General features: G+C 53.1%; 1 protein-coding gene across 1 annotated transcript in view; it reads right to left on the reverse strand.

The window, feature by feature from the left end:
• Positions 1–10456: 10456 nt before the first annotated feature.
• PRKCA (protein kinase C alpha) overlaps positions 10457–16968 on the reverse strand; it is a 361661-nt gene continuing 355149 nt past the window's right edge. The window contains exon 17 of the mRNA XM_037070270.1: positions 10457–16741. Within this exon, the coding sequence (XP_036926165.1) occupies positions 16577–16741 (165 nt within the window). The 3' untranslated portion in view covers positions 10457–16576. The remainder of the gene's footprint in view (positions 16742–16968) is intronic.

Here is a 16968-nt window from a genome sequence, read left to right on the forward strand (position 1 = left end):
CACTCGGTGTCGGTACACCCTCGCCCCCATTGTGACAACCGACCCATCTCCAGTCATTGCCAAATGTCTCCTGGGCTGCAAAATCACCCCTGGTTGAAGACCACTGGGCCAGACGCCAGCTGAGGCTACTTCTGGCCAGACTTCTGCTGGCTTCCAGGTGGAGAAGAGGGGTGGGCAGTGGCCCCCATGTAGGAAAGGCTGACCCGAATCTGAATCTGAAACAGTTGTGCACTAGTGAAAGACCCCCCCCCCCAATTCTTTTAGTTACTTAGAAGCAAACACCTCACTACAGCAAGTCTTAATTTTCTCCCGAGGACAGTGTGGTCTGGCTGGGACCCCAGAGGACAGAGCCTTGCTCCTCTCATCCTGACTGACCCACTCCCTGCGTGATGACAGCTTGGTCATGGCTGTCCTTCCGGGCCTTGCTTTCCTCATGAAGACCCCACAGCAGCCAGCAGTGGCCGTCCCCAGACGGACATTCTGGGTCTTCTCAATGGCCTCTGATGGAAGGAAGGGGGTGGGCGGGGCAGGGAGGGGGAGTCTCCGTTCTTCCTGCGATGCTATAAGGCAGATCTGTGTTCTTTTCTTTGTTATTTAAATGAGCAAATTAAAGAGCCGAGGGACTAAATGCACTCACCCATGGTCACTCTGAAAGCTTGAGACTGAACCGGCATTCATTCATTCGCTCACTCACTCCCTGTGCCTGGAGGGATGGGGGGGATCGGCTGCAAGCTGCCCATCGAAGGAGCAACGTGCTTTTGACCAATGGACTGGACCCCAACGGGGCTCCCAACACCAGCTCCGGGGGCATGTCACAGCAGTTTCCTGAACAACATGGGAGAGGAAGGGACCTATTTGTCCCTCCTCACTGGGTCCTCCTGTGCCCCACTAGGCCCATCCCTGTTAGCGACTGTCCTGGGACTCACCCTCTTCAGGCCCTGAGATTACAAGGCTTGTTAACTCCCCAGGTAAATTTTAACCCCTAAGCACACCCTTGGCCCGAAGACCTTTCTCCAAAGAATGAGGAGAAGGGACGATGTCAGTGGTTCTCAACCCGGGGGGGCGGCTTATCTCCCCAAGGAACATTTGAGCATGTGACATCTTGGTTGTCACAACGTGGGGAAGGGGCTGTGGTTGGCACCCAGTGGGCAGAAGCGAAGGATGCTGCTCCACATCCTGCAATGCACAGGACAGTCCCCCGGAATAACGACCCCAAAATATCACAGTGCCAAGGCTGAGAGATTGCAAAATGGATACAATATCAGTTCACATGCAGCTCCCAAGGGGAGGTAAGGCAGGGTGGAGTGAGGGCCACGGAAGAAGCACACAGGTCGAGGGATTACCCCCTGGTCCGGTTTGCTTTGGAAGGACCTGGGGGGGGGGTGTCCATGGCCCTGGCAGGAGGAGGGGGTCTCCATTGCACTTTCCTAAGTGTCCTGGTTGGACAGCTGTTACACAGTCACCCTACGGTCAGGCGCGAGCAATCGTCACCCCTATGGAGGTAAAAGGCCCTGAACACAGGGACAGAGTTCTGCTCCTTTCCAGCGACAGCACAGCCTGAAGACAGGTGAGTGACCGGCGCTGGGGGGGTGGTGGGGGCGGAACGTTCACAGAGACACAGGAGTCCCTCAGGGCCTTTGCGACCACATGACCCTCCTCACTCCCTAAATGATTACTCTGTGTGTTTTTTTTTTTTTTTTTGCAGTGTAATAAAATTTCCCAGCATCTACTCGCTGGCCTTTATTGTTTTCTGTTCTTATTGATTTGTTTTGCTGTAAATTGTTCCTGCTGCAGCGGCAGGTTTTGTGCCAGGAACGGCCTTCTGCAAGAACCACGCCGCGGGCAGGAGCTCTCTGATTTCCACCCATCCCCGGGACCTGCCCCCTACCTGGCTCATTCTCACGGGCCTCTCACTGGCTGAGCCGGTTTGTAGAAGGGTCCTTACTCTGGTCCCACTGAGTCATGTGTTCTTGCCCAAACCAGCGGTTAGGAAGGAGAATGGAATCCTGTGATTGCCTCCCTCAGGGCGGGACAGTGCTGGCGTCCCCAACTCTGCCAAAATTGGGTTTTAATCTTTAAACAAAGCTTGATCTTTACTCAGTTGATTGGTAAAACATTTGTTCTTTTTTTCTCCAGGAATTCTAAGTTATTTGTTGGGACCAAGTTGGACCATGAAATTGGCTGCTTACCTGGAGACTGGGCTGCAGCCTGTCAGTCGGCTGCCTTCACGAAGCTGTGTTTCACTCTCATGCCCCTGACGTGGTCAAAACCACTCAGGAAAGGCCACGTGGAAGTTGAGCCTTTTAAAACTGGTGAGGACATCGCTGCTCAGTCTCTCGCCTAGGTAATAACATTGTATCCACGAAGTTTCTTCTGAAACTTTCGCTGAGAGAGGCTTGTGGTCCCCATAGGCTATGTCTGCCCCCTGGGGGACTGATCATGCCCCACTTTTTCTCCGCTGCTAGGAAACACAAAGCCCGGCTAGAGGATCCGTGACAGCAATTTGGCTAACTCTCATGGGACATAGATTTACATTTTTATTGTCTTCCATCCTGGTCTATTTTTATTTTGTCATTCGCGTGGAGGGTTTTACTTTCACGTCATTTCAAATCCTGTGGAAAAAGGCAAAAGCCCAAATTTCTCTTGATGATAAACTCTTGTAATCAACGTGTCCCTATAACATAGACCAGACCTGGCTCCTAATATAAATGTCTGTTTAATGAGTGAATACATGAGTAAATGAACACACTTGACAATGACCAACTGCAAAGGCATTGACACTGACCGAAAGGAAACACGAGGTACCTGTTGATCCAAGAGCCCGAAAATGTCACCATGGAAAGTAGGGCTTCCAGAAGCAAAGCAAAAGGAGAAAGGAACACAGAGTCTCAAAAATGTTCAGTTGCATTATTTTTAAAAAAATGACCCATCCCCTAATGCCTTCAAAATTTCAGGAACAAGGAGGTTCATTACCCAGTTGTTTAAAATAACGTAAAAACTGGAACTAACCTAAAAGTCCAGTAAGAGGGGAATTAGTAAGAGAATGATGGTGATCTGTTTAATGGAAAATTGCAGCCATCTAAAATGTTCGGTACAAAGAGTTCTTCAGGACTTCAAGAAAACTGCGTGCAACAGTATCACTCGGAAAAGCAGGAGACGGGACTGGATGTCCAGGATGTTCCCTACCGGGTGAGACAGTGAGCACAGAAGGGAGACAGCGAACTGTGGTGCTCTCAGGAGCGTCCCCGGGGGGTGTGATGATGGGTGGAGTTTATTGTTCTATCTGGAATTTTCCATATTCTCCACATTTTTGACAATCAGCATCCATTTTATAATAAGAGAAAAGGCCTAATTAGAAATAGAACAGGAAAAGATACAAAGCCATGCTGAGATTGTCGAAATGCATTTCGGAACAAGGGCGCTGTCCCATGGAAAGTGCGGCTGAAGTGTTTTCTTGCTTCCCTCGCTGACGGCAGCCAGGGCCCTGAAGGGCTCACCTTCCCGTGGTGTGGCGTTTCTTTCTGAAATCCAAGGTTGAGCCTGATTCCTCTCCTCTTGGTTATGGGCTGGACTGAGTGACTTACGTCTAACGGGTGGAATGCGGGGGAAGTGACAAGGGGCGTCCGACAGTAGACTGTAACAGGCCCTGCGTCTTCCTCGCCGTCCCTGGGCTCGTTCACTTGGGGGCCGCCCGCTGACGTGATGTGAGCTCGCGTGAGCAGCCCGACGCTGACGGCCCACGCGAGAGGACCTGAGGCTCCTCAGCAGTGGGAGTGAGAGTGAGCCTTCGGGGCAGAAGCTCCGGCTCCTGCAAACCTTCAGGCAACCGCAGCTCTGGGTGACAGATACCTCGGCTACAACCCCATGACGGATCCTTAGCCCACCCATCCTGCTGAGTTCCTGCCGACTTCCTGACACACACAAACTGTGCGATAATATATATTTGTCGTTCTGAGTTGCTAAGTTTTGGAGTAATATGGCACACAGCAATAGAGGACGGATGTGTAGGTAAATACTGACTGTGCGCAGCTGTGGAGGGTGTGAGGGTGTGTGGGTAAGGAGCTTCAAAGTGACTCAGTTGGGTAAAAATTAGAACCCTTGGTTTCCTTTATTTCTTACTGTATCTTGACCTCGTGTATCAAAAGCCCTGAAAAGGTTCATAGCCGCTGACCCCGAATCCAACTTTGTGGAATTTGCCCCGAGGACACGGAAACGTCCCAGAAGAGCACAGTCGGCAACATCAGGGACTTGCGTGGTCTGGCTTCGAGCTGCTTCTCCAACACCTGGAATGGCACGCACGTGGTCCCTTGTGGGGGCACAACGCACAGTTTTGGAATGGATGAATAAACACATGGAAGAATTGGCCAGGTATGTGAAGATGTAAGGATTAGAATATGCATCCCAATGTTGTTTATGATGGTAAAACATTGAGAATCACCTGAATGCTAGGACAGAGGAGATGACGGGCCAGCACGCGTCAGAATGCGTGTGTACAGAAGGGGATGTTGTGCGGCCCTGGGAATAATTGTGTGGAGTCGTCTATATCTTGTAGTGGAGTCTTTCTTAGTGGATATCTACTACATGACCTGGATGAGCCAACGTTTTTTTTCTGTACCCAAAATGAAATAATTCCCATGACATGCTGAACATCTTATTTTCCTCAAATTCCCATTTTCTCACGTCTCCATGCAATTTCGCTCTCACTGCGACTTCCCGCGAGCCTGTCAATTTATTCCCAAGGCTTTTGACAAAACATATGGTTCTGTATTTAAGTAGTAATTTAAGCAAATGCCACCTAAACGGATGAAATACAACGCGAAAGAAGGGAGTTGTTTTGATGAACACGAAATAGAGTTTTCAAGAAAGACAATAGAGGTAAGTTTTTAAAATTCATAGTGCTAGTTGCGGGCAACTCCAAAAAACAAGAAACTATTGCAGAAATCTAGAAAGACGGCATTCAGGTTGCTTTGTGAGTCTTTTGCTTCTCTTCCAATAAACGCGAACTGGAAATTTTAAGTTGAGCACTATGGGTATGATAGCTCATGCAAGAAAGAGATACCCACTCAGGAAGTTTCCGCCCTTTCTGAGAGGCCTTGCATTTACAGGCGTTGCGTGATGACGAAACGTCTGACACGTGTGCGTATCGACATTGTGTTCCCTGCGTTAGAGGCTCGTCTCTGAGGTCCCGTGCAGTTTAGGAAGAGGGTTTTGCGGTCCAGTCAGGAAAAGGAAAACAAAATAATGAATAAGACTAAATGAAGTGAGCAAGCAGTTTCGGCAGGGCAGCCGTTATCTGGGGATGGTGGGATTTTCCTTTCTTTATCTGTATTAGCTAGAAGGATCAGGCACCGTTTTTGTAAATTTTCTGATGTTTCTAAAAGCCTTTTCTAAAATAACCTAAGAGCATTCCCATAGCACTCTGCTCTGTCCTTGCCTCCCCGGGATGCCCAGTGCAAAGATACTGGCGCCTTCATTTTGTTTTTTTTTGTTTTTTGTTTTAATATATTTTATTGATTATACCATTACAGTTGTTCTATTCCCCCCCTTCAATCCCCTCCACCCACACCCTCCCTCCCCCACCATTCTCCCCCCCTTAGTTTATAACCACGTGTCTCAAGTTCTTTGGATTCTATATTTCTCCCACTATTCTCGCCCTCCCCCCTATCTATTTTCTGCCTACCATCTATGCTATTTTCTNCCTTCATTTTGATAAGCCCTACACTTCCTGATGGTCGCCTCACCTGGCCAGCCCTCAGCGCCCCCCCGCCCCACACATCCCTGCCAGTTGTTGACATCTGAGGGGGGTAGTGCCAGGGCTGTGCAATGGTGAGAGGGTGGGCCACTTGCTCCTTCCTCTCAGGGCCTCTCCAGGCCAGAGGCACCCGGGGGGGGGGTGTGTGGCTGCAAAGGGAACTGCCAGGTTCTGAGAGTCACAGCGCTATTTTTCTCTCTCCACCCACATCCAGACAGCTCAAAAAAAAAAAAAAAGGTGAAGGTGGGAGTGAGGCTTCCAGACACAGTTACAGAAGAGCATTAATCCCGTAGGCAGCAGAGGCAGCGGAGAGATGGGGTGGGCTTTGAAAGAAGCCACGGAGGGGACAAGGCCCCAGGATGGCCCTGCATCCTCCTGCCCCCTCGTCCAAGCAGCTTCTTTGGTCTCCAGAGTGTGGCAAAGTCAGAAATGTCAGGGGCCTGGTGCCCAGCCTCACTGTGCCACTGAGGAGCTCTGTACCTGGACTCTGGTTAGTTACCTTGGGCCTCAGTTTCCCCATTTGTAAGATGTGCACACTGACGTCTCCTCCGCGAGAGGGTCACAGGGGCCCGTGGGATGACTGCGTTTGGACTGTGCAATGCTGGTTACGCCCATCCTCCCCTCCACCTGCTTGCTGATTTCTGCTGTTCGCCTTCTTCCCTTTCCATCCTATCCTCCAACGGACCACAGCTTCCCTGTCTCCTCCAGGAAGGCCCCTGGTGTGGCTCACATCTCTGCTCTTCCACTTGGCTCAGTCTGGTGTTAGTCACCCAGGGAATATTTGACTGCTTGGGACTCACTTTTCCTAATCTGGAAAATGGGCCACTCCCTCAAGTGGTCACTGTGGCCTTTAAATAAATGCACGTAAAGTAACCAGAAAAGTGGCTGGCATTGCTCACTTGGCGTGTGTGTGTGTGTGTTTATAACGTGCATTATATCTATATATATACATACATATATACATTTCTTTGCTATTTTCATCTGTGTCTGAGTCCTTGAGCTACCGCTAGCTCTTGTTTCTTTAGAACCATATTGTTCTTTTCCTTCTCATGCCCAGAATAGGCCTCTCTGCAGTATTTTTTTTTATCAAATTAGCTTCAAAAAAAGAATCTTGGGGAGACATCCAGTTCTGCCTTCTCGGAGCCAGAAGCCCTCCTGGCGTGCTCCCACCGCCACGGCCCTGCCCCTGGCGTTGTGGGCGCTCAGCGTGGGGACACAATGTGAAAACAGTAACTTCTGCCGGCGGCGAGAGCGTATTAGCGTTTTAGCTGAACTGTGACTTCACCAAGCAAGTGTAGCAATAGGCAGCCATGGCCTCGAGGCTCTGGGCCCACGGTCAGAGATTGGGATCTCGGGTTTCTTCCGCAGGAGCTCTGAAAAGTTTCTAGAGCTGATCTTCAGGTAACTCTTGTGCATACAGCGGGCCTCCTTAGCTACTGGGTGACCGCCTCGAGGGCCCAGGCCACGGCATGGTGATGTCTGGGCAACACCTTGCGGGACTTGGCAATTTTGAGATCCATGTGTTCATTCCCTAAGTCCACAAACATTCTGCCGAGTTCCCGCCACGCGCCCCTTTCTCCGAGCGCTCACATTCCCACGGGAAAGGGACGCGGCACGTGGCGGATGAACGAGAATGAGATCCGCACTCCTGCGCGCTCCCCTCCTCGTCACCTGGGCCAACGCCACGAGCCAGAGCGCATGGGGTTGGCGGGCTGGGCGAGAGTTTGGGTTTCATCTGAGGGTTGTGGGAGCCACGGGAGGGCGTTAAGCAGGGGAGAGACCTGCTTGGACAGGGTCACACTGGCTGCTGTGCCGAGAGGGCCATGGGGGATCCAAGGGGATCCGGGGGGACCTCCAGGAGATGGGCAGACAGAACAGTGGGCGTGGAGCAGGTGCCAAGACTTGGCGCTTGGTTTGCAGCAGCGGCTGCACCGCCGACGTTTGGTCTGGATCCTTGGGTGGGGCGGCGGGGGCGGGGGGCGGGCATCGCGGGTGTTTAGCAGCGCCCCCCTGCCCCCCCCCCCCCCCCCCCGCCCCGCTGTCGGTCTCTACCTTCTAGAGGCCGTAATGCCTCCCTCCAGTGTGACCACAGAAACGTCTCTGCGCATTGCCAGATATCCCCTGAGGGGCAAAATCGCCCCTGGCTGAGAAGCTTGGCTTTAGCGCTGATCCGACAGGACTTGCGGAAGGACTGGGCATAGGTGGGCAGGGATGGACACGGGCTGGTGAGGCCAGTACTGGACAGAGGACTGTCTTTTTAAAATTCTTATCTGAGGATAGGTTTTTACTGATTTTAGAGAGAAGGGAAGAGAGAGAGATAGAGATAGAAACGGCGGGGGCAGGGAGTGGGGAGAGAGAGGGAGGGAGAGAGAGACATTGACTGGCTGCCTCCCATAGGCACTCCAACCAGAGATCGAACCCGAAACCTTTTGGTGTGTGGGACAGTGCTGCAACGAACCGCGCCACCCGACCAGGGCGGCGCTGCCCGTCCGTTCAGGGCAAGGACAGCCACGCAGGGAGCCCGCCCCAGCCGCAAAGACCCAGGCTGGATTTCTGCCCCCGCGAGGCTCTCCCTTTCTTCCAGCGGCCTCCTGGGGCAGGGGGCAGGCCTGGAGCTCCCGGGGCGGGGCGCAGCGGTGCTCGGGTGGCGCGGGCTGTCTCCGGGAGCCCACGCAGAGCCGGCCCAGGGGCAGGTGGCTGGGCAGCAGCCCGGCCGACCGCGGGGCACAGATGTGCTGTGGGCGCTGAAGCTGGGCCCTGGCAGGCTGCTCGCCTCTTCCTCCCACGCTGCTCAGCTGCTCCTCTGTGAAAACTGAATTCCTATTTCTAGAACATCCATCTTTAGCCTGCCGGGGGTCCCCACACGCCTCCATGCAGCCCTGTTCCTAGACTCTCTGAGGCTGGCTCAATAATTATCTTCGCACCAGGAATCCCCTGATTAGCTGATACACCCCACCCCCTTCTCGAATGGGCCTGGAAGAGAGAAAAACCCAGGGCCGTTCTCTGGCTGTAACCTGCCCCCCACCCCCTGGGTCCCAGCCATTCCTTGCCCTTGTAAGGAGCCCTGCCCCTTTCCTTCGGGGTTGGGGGGGGTCTGCTTTAACGCTGCAGGTTCACCCTGCAGTCTCCACCGTCACCCCCCAGGCACCCTCATCATCGTGCTGTTTTGCACGTGAGGACACGGAGGCAGAGACAGGCCCAAAGAATGTGCCCCTGATCGAACAATCACAAGCGGGAAGCCAGGTCGTGTGGCTTTGCTCTTGCCACCGAGGCTGCCTCTCCAGAGACGGGTGAGGGAAGAAGGGGTGTGGGTGGGGTGGGGAGCAGCTTGAGGTGCTTTGCTGGGGGGAGAAGGTGTGGGTAACAGGCCCACAGCAAGGCCCTGGGTGTGGCTGTGCGAGCCTACAGGGACCATGTCCAGGTGAATGGCCGGAGGTGACTGGGCAGTGGGCTGCCAGTCTGGCCAGAGGTTTCTCTATGTCACAGGTGTTAGCTGTGTAGGGTAGAGGGAGGGACAGGCTTTCAGGGACAGCTGGGGATCCGCAGTCCTGAGACTGGTGGCTTATCAAGTCCTGATGGGGCTGCCTGTCCACCTCCTGGGGCTCAGGTCACGCCCTGGCCCCACGACCAGCCACATGTGGTCACTGCAGTCGCCATCACGTGCAAAGGGACTTAGTGGGTGGGAAGCAGCACCCGAAGGAGAGAAATCACAGCACGGGCAGGTGTGAATGCACAGTGAGGGGCGGGCAGGGTGGGGGCTTGGGGTAGGGAGCACGTGGGGATGTGGTCCCCCAAAGGAGTGGAGGAAGCAGGCAGAGGTGAACTGTATCGAGGCTGCTGACCCCTGCTTTTAGGAGTGCTACTTTTGTTACTGGTTTTTAGTTCTTTCTGAGGCTAATTCCCTCAAGAGCATTGAGTTTTAAGACACCGGGTGTGTGGGAGTGCTTCCTGTTTCGTCCCCAGCAGCAAGGACAGGACGAGGGCTGCTGAAGTGGAACGTGGTGACGGCCCTGCAGCTGAGTCGCTGGTGCGGCCGACAGGACGTGTGAACCGTGTGTGTTTCTGGAGGCAAATCCCAAGATCTGAGCTCAATTCCTTCTGAAATCCTCCCAGTGAAGGCGACAGCCCATCCTTGGACAAAGTCCTCACCAGCCGCTGTGTGACCCCTGCAGTGTGACCCCTTTAGTGTGGGGGTGCGAGAGCATAAGCCCCATGCAGGTAGGGGCCGTGCCAGCCCCCCCTCCCCCACATCCCCAGTGCCTGGTGAGGCTCCTGCCCCAAGCGGCTGCCCCATGAACTGCCTATGAATGACTGACTGACTGAATGAATGAATGACTTGTCATGACTTTATCCCAGTACCTGCTTGGGTTTCAATTCAAAACCTATTTTAAGAAAAAACTCGAGCAGGGGTGAGGGGAGGAAGAAGAGTGTAAAGGGGTATAAATGGTGATGGAAGGAGACTGGACTTGGGGTGGTGAACACACAGTATATAGAACTGTGCACCTGAAACCTATATAATGTTATTAACCAGTGTCACCTCAATGAATTCAGCTAAAATTTTAAAAATCCTTCTAACCGTAAACACTGAAGAAAACAGGGAGCGTAAGCAGAGTGGGTGCTCAGGAAGTGTCCTGGAGTCAAGGTCTCGGACAAGAACACTGGAAGAATAACTGAGACGCCACGAACGAGGCAAACGAGGCCAAGTGCACTGAGGAATGATCATATTTATTCATACACAATTAATGTCTCTAACGAAGCGTATCATGCAAACAAAGATTAGAGGGCATACGGATTGAGGACAGCGATGCAGTAAGTTGCTCGTTCACTTCACCTGCTGCGCACCCGAGGTCCCTCGCCAGCTGAGTGGCCCCTGCAGCTGTCACCCGGGCTTATTCAGAAGGAAAACCTCTGTCTCTTGCTCCTTCATACACACGTGGGGTCTTACACTACGTTTTTCAGTGAACGACTTAAACATGGCATGTTCTCCACACACACAATATTAGGCAGCAAAACAATGACTTCAAATGTTTCTGACCATCTGTAAAAGTTATTCTGAAGGACCCTAACAGAAGGGACGTGAGGTGAATTCCTAGACCATTTAGACTTTGGAGGAAAACTACCTTCATGTGGGACTCTGAAGAGTCCACTAATCTGCTCAAGAAAAGAATCACATTCTTTCAGGAAGAACATCAACAGAAATCTACAATCACAGGAATAAATACTCCTAAAGTTCAGCGGAGGAGATGAAGACACAGCTGTTTAATCAGAAATTGCAAAGCCACCCTTTGTCTTATTGTAGAAAAAGAGCTTCTTATAAAGTGGCCTTGGTACTTATTTTTCTGAAAAAGCAGGGTTCTGTCTACTCACGTAAGAAAGAACGTGGACGCGGACGCCCTCGGTGTGCTTGCTGCTGCTGCCTCTTTCTCGGGGCTGTGGAAGTGCTTCTGAATTGCCCAGTGAGCAAAACCCTTACAGGAGAGCTCCGCATTTTCACCGAGTGTGAGAGAGACCTGGGGACCCCTGGGGCCTGCAGACAGACCTGAGCAAGCACCCCCTTCCCATGTCTGCCGTGACAGACCAGAGCAAGGACAGGTGCCCCAGGGACCCCTGGGGATACTGTCCTAGGACTACAACTGGATGGGGCACAATGAGGCCATCTTGCTATGGTCTGAGAGTCTGTAGGCCCTAGACAGTTGTCCCCAGGGTCTACTAAAAACACAGAAGGTGGCGGTCTGCCAGGGCATTTCGCTTGAACCTCCAGTCATCCTGATGAGGACTCCACACCCACCGGCATGGGAGACCCTGCAGAGCTCGTGCAGGGGCGGGGGGGGGGGTGCTGATGCCAGCTGCCGCTGAGGCCTCCTACAAGGTCCATGTGGTTGGAATTGTATCAAATTGTCAGTAATTTTAAAAGCCCGTTTTTAAAGAATTGAGTTATTAAAATTCTCTATAAAAAAGTATAAAGAGCCCAGCATACCCAGTTGTTTCACTGGAGTTAAATTCATTTCTTCCTTAAGGTTTAAAAAAAAAGTCTTTGGAACCTCTGGGCCTTCGTGGAGGGGCACTGTAAGGCTGTTTGATGGCTGAGTCGGGCCTACTGGTTGTTAACTGCACTCGGTCACACAGCTCAGAGGCACAGGCACAGGGGACCCTCCCAAAGGGCCCTGACATTGTGGAATGAACAGAACTGTGGTCAACACTGTTCCTAGACACCAGCCTTCGCCCATGTACAACACAGGCCACCTCGCCCAGTCGCCCGTATTTCTAACAGATGAGAAATACAGCGCTCCCGGCATCAGCCCCAATGGGAAGTGACGGAAATATTCACGGTCTGCTGTATATTTCATAAAGTGTAACCCAAGAAATTCTGGAAAAATGTTTTTTAAAAATACTTCCCAACACTCCTTGTCAAACTAGCGTGCAGTCGCCGATAACCAGAGTGTCCCTTTCCTTCCCCAGACCCGTCGTGCCTTTGCTGTTCCTGTAGCCCCGTGGGTCCCTGGCTCAGTGTCCAGTTCATGGTCATGATTATTTGGTGCGCTCGGTAGGGGGGGGGCGGTCCCCTGCCCTGGCTGGGTTTAAAGAAATAGGAAATGGTGTGAACTGCACACATAAGAACTAGGCGACTTCCTAAGACCCAAGTGAGAAAATGCCTGTCAGATGGTGTTGCCTTCCTGAGGCTTTTAAAAACCTGAGACTCTCACTTTCCTCCCTCTTCAATGCAGAGAAAGCAAATTCCGGCAAAACACCTCTCATTTCTCTTGCTAAGTGGACCCAGGTGGGAATGGCATTGTTAGCTGTTTCTGCAACTTCCCCATCCATCCCCGGCTGCCACGGCACTCGTGTTGAGGCCCAGAAGGGCAGTGGGTGGGGACTTACTGCCTTCGAGGGCAGGTGGGTGGTTCGGCTCGGCCTCTCCCATGTAGGCAAGGGAAGAGGCTTCCAGCAGCTGGTGAGGATGCTGCTGGCATTTGGGAGATGTTTTCTGAGGAGGACTAGACCGTGTCCCTGGCAACAAACTCCCTCTCCAGAGCCAGCAGGCGGTGACTGTCTTCTGCACCAACGACCTCCAATGGAAAGCCCCTGGAAATAGCAACAGCATCCTTCTCAGGATACCCCCTCCTCCCCTCCCTCCTGTCTTCCTCCTGCCACCAGCCTCCTTCCGGAGGCATGCAAACCCCGCTCCTCTCAACTCTGTACCCACCTCTGCAGACCTCTCGCTTCTCAGCACATTGCTAGGAGGGGTCTGCACCCCCATTCCCCGGAAGTCAGCACACTCCTCTGAGACCCATGGCTCAGGGAGGTGCTCCGCAGTCCTTTGTCGGCTTTCATTCATCTTGGCCTTTCATAATCCTTCAACCAACCATCTCAAGTCATTTGCAGGGAGCCCTGAACCCTCTGATCTTCTACGAAAATTCCTAGTAAGAAAGCCTCATAAGAGAAGACAGACAGCGGTTCTGCAATGACTTGTGCCAGGCCGTGGGGATGAAAGAGGACTGGATGTGTTGACGAGCAATCATTCCAGTGCCTAGGGGCTCGTATCGACCTTCTCAGTCCGCTCTCGCCTTGAGTGAACGTGCCGTTAACCTGGGAGGGAGGCAGCCCAGGCCCTCTGTTCAAACCAACACCCAGTGGCGTGAGAGCAGGCGCCTGCCCGCCTGCACCTCACAGGGAAGCTCCGCTGCTGGGCAGCAGCTGCCCTCCGAGGGAAAACGACACAGGGAAGTCGGGTCGCCTTTTGGAGTCACAGAGCCAGGAGTCTGGTGGAGACGAGGATCGTACGAGACCCTGCTGGGGGCCCGGAACCACCCGCAGTCCCCCAGCCGCCTGACCCTGCGAGGCATCCTGCTCACTCCGGCCTCCACCGGGCTCTTCCCTGTGCTTTTGTTCCCACGATGCCCGCGGAGGGGCCAACACGGCAGAACTCCACAAGTGCTGTGGCAGATGGGTGCAGAATGGTCACCACAGGACTTAGTCTTTCGGCAGTAGGCGCAGGATGCAGCCCGGAAGCAGACCGGCTATGTCGTGGGGACACATCACTGGGCCCACGTGCTTACTGTTTGTCCTTGAGCCTGTTGTTCCTGGGGCAGAGTGCTGGGCCCACAGACGGGGAACTTTCTTCGAACGCGGTGCCACACATTTGGAAAGAATACAAGGCAGCTGAGATGCTGGATATGTTTCCTAGGGAGACATGAATGCTCTGGAAATGTGCTGGCTCTTTCCTGGGAAGCCTGAGCTGCTGTGGCTTAAACAGGTGGGGAGCGTGGGGCTCGGGACAAACGGTCCCCAACCGTGTGCTTTGCTGGGACCTTCCTCCCCTTCCGGGGGCTCGGCTAGGGACCTGTCCTGCTGTGACCCTGTTCTGGGGTACGGTGATTGGCTCTTTTGTTTCTTAGGCCCTTTCTGTAAACTGGTCCCTTTTCTGTCAGATCCAATTGAGGTGCGCCTGGTGAGGACCTGTCCCCAAAGTGCGCACCGACTGGGGCAGGGGCTGCAGCTCCGAGTGTGCCGGAGCTCCTCAGGGGTTCTGAAGCCCACAGCCTGTCAGGGACGGCAGAGACGGTGCTCTTTTCGGGTCTGACTTACTCCCTGCCCAGCCCTTCCTCCCCTCAGGGGTTCCCAGGACAGACAAGCCTCTCGTGTCACAGCCTCCTCAGTGGTAAGGTGTTCCATGAACTTCGGGCAAACAGCTGAAAGTCAATCGCGGAGCACTTAGCTGGGAGATGCTTCTGGGGAACGAAGAGACGCAGAGCAGGCCTCTGCGAGGAGTGGACGTAGCTTCCACCTGGAATGTTCTTTCCGTTGTAGCAGACTGGCTTCTCTGAGGGCCTGGTGCGGGTGGTGTCTGACACAGGGGCTCCCCGGGCTGGTTCCTGCGGCAGGTGGGAGAAGCTCGGTCACCTCTGCAAAGAGTCTGCGGAGAGCCCCAGGGAATGGCTGGACCCAGGGGCTGCCGATGGTCTGTCTCACGGCGTCTGCCCTTGAAGAACAAACACGCTGGCCTCCCAGGGGACACTGTGTGCTGTCTGCAAGGGCACCTCGCCCCAATCCCTCACAGTGACGAGGCTGAAGGGAAGAGAACTGCTGTGTCCAGCCAGAGGCTGGGCTCACACCGAGTCTGCCCGGACTAGTCACATGGGAGTCAAACCTGCCGTCCCCCAGGGGAAGAGTGACATAGGAGCCAGAACAGAAGATGGCATTAAGAGGCTAAGAGAGAGTCTCATCTCAAAGACAATCCCCTAAAATTTTTGTTTGCAGGTAGAACCAAATATTTATATATACATATAAAGCCTAATTAATCAAGTAAAGTAGCCATTCATTTCTGAAATTAGATCTATGTTAAAAAATTAGTATGTCCAATACGATGTCAATGCACAGGGGACACACAGGGTGGGGGCAGGGAAGTGGGGCAGCAAAGGGTTCAACCAAGACTTAACCATAGAAGCAGATTAGAAACAAGAGCCTTCACAAACATAGCACAATTGTGTCTTATAAAATTATTATAACACTTTCTTTATGCTTGATACGATTATATCAATAATATAGATTTGCTTGTTATTAAGGTTTATTATAAACATGCAAAATTCATTGCATGATGCATTTGCAAAACATATTAAAATTCTTCTTGCAATAAAACATCTTTGAGCTGATATGTATCCAAGTTTCCTGATTCTACAGCTCCAGGTGTGTCACTCGACATGAACTGGAAAGTGGGGACCAAAACTGCATTGATTTTCATCCCTAAGAGGACGTGGAGGGCCAGAGACAGGAGAAGAATCCGTCAGTAGGGACTGATCCTAGAGTCAACGCCTGAAGTGACTGTACATCGTACCCTCATAAACGACACTGCAGCCGGTTAAATAAATAAGTACAAAAGGGGATGGGTGCACGCTTCAGCTTCTTAGGAAGTAGGAAGCAAAATGCTGGGGGCTGGGGGGTTGGCTAACAACACTGTGAGTGCTGGCATTGCCGATGGCACCCTGGATCGCAGGGTAATCTCCCAGAGATTAACACGGACGCACGTGCGCACACACTGCTGTATCCTTGATCTGAAAGGACTTTGCACGCTCCGGCAGCAAAGCCCTTAGAAGATTTGGCCTCTTACAAAGAAATGCAAGTATCAAGACAGGCTTCAACCACGCAGGACACAAGAGGACAGACTCACTGAACACCCATCTGAGGTTTTCTTCTTCTTCTTTAAAACCGGTGACCACCGGGCCTTGATTGGGTTATGACTGGCAATGTCTGGGGACAGTGAGCTTGGAAATGATATCCTGGCCTCTTGATTCTAGGGACGGTTTCCATGGAGGCAGAGAACAGAAGCGGCAAGGTGCAAAAGCCTCCCCACCCCCAATCCTGCCTTGCTCCTTCTCTGCCCTCGGGGCGCCCCGTTCTTTCATTCTCATGGTGCCGAGGTGGGGGTGTGTCCAGCCCACATCTGTGGTGGGGGGCAGGAGGGGGGAAGGGTACCCTGATGGTGAAAGCCGACAGACAGAGGATATGGGGGACATACCAAATCGTACCAAAAAAGGGGCAAGAGCCTGTTTGCTGCCTAGGCAGGGTTAACCTACAGCCAGAGTGACTTGTACATAATGAAACTGGACGCTGTACATTGTACCATCTTCCACTCAGAGAACGCTCTTGGTTGGGGGAGAGAGACCCTGAACAGCTGGTCACATTTGGACTAACAACCCTACGATGTGCAGGCCTCCGCCTGGAACAAGAAACAAGGCCGTGGCCCTAAAATTTGAGGGTGAAGGATCATTTCCTGCTGCTGGGGGGGATGGGCAGGGGTGGGGCGGCCTTTGCTCTCCGTGGCAAGTTTCATACTGCGCTCTGTAAGATGGGGTGCACAAACTGGGGGTTGACGTAGGAGAACCCCTCAAAATCAGACTGGTCTATGTTAGCGATGACCAGCTGATCCGGAGGCGTTAAGACCGGTTGCCCTCGTGTGAAGAACTTGTCAAAGTTTTCCGCCCCTTTGCCGCACTGTGGAGAAAACAGAGAGAGGAGAGGTCAGTCAGTGTCACGAAACACTGGGAGGCCACTCTCGAGGTGCGCCCTGCGGGAGGAGCGAGGCCGGGTGGTTAGACAGGAAGGAATCTGGGAGGCGTGCGGGCCGACTGGATGGAGAGCCAGGCACAGCCAACAATGGCGGAGGCCCGCGCAGTTACTGACCCCCACATACCCGCCCGCCACAAAGTGGCCGCTCGGGG

The sequence above is a fragment of the Sturnira hondurensis genome, unplaced genomic scaffold (assembly GCF_014824575.4).
Source record: "Sturnira hondurensis isolate 20B ecotype Veracruz unplaced genomic scaffold, ASM1482457v3 Scaffold0018728, whole genome shotgun sequence".
In the NCBI taxonomy this organism is placed as follows: Eukaryota; Metazoa; Chordata; class Mammalia; order Chiroptera; family Phyllostomidae; genus Sturnira; species Sturnira hondurensis.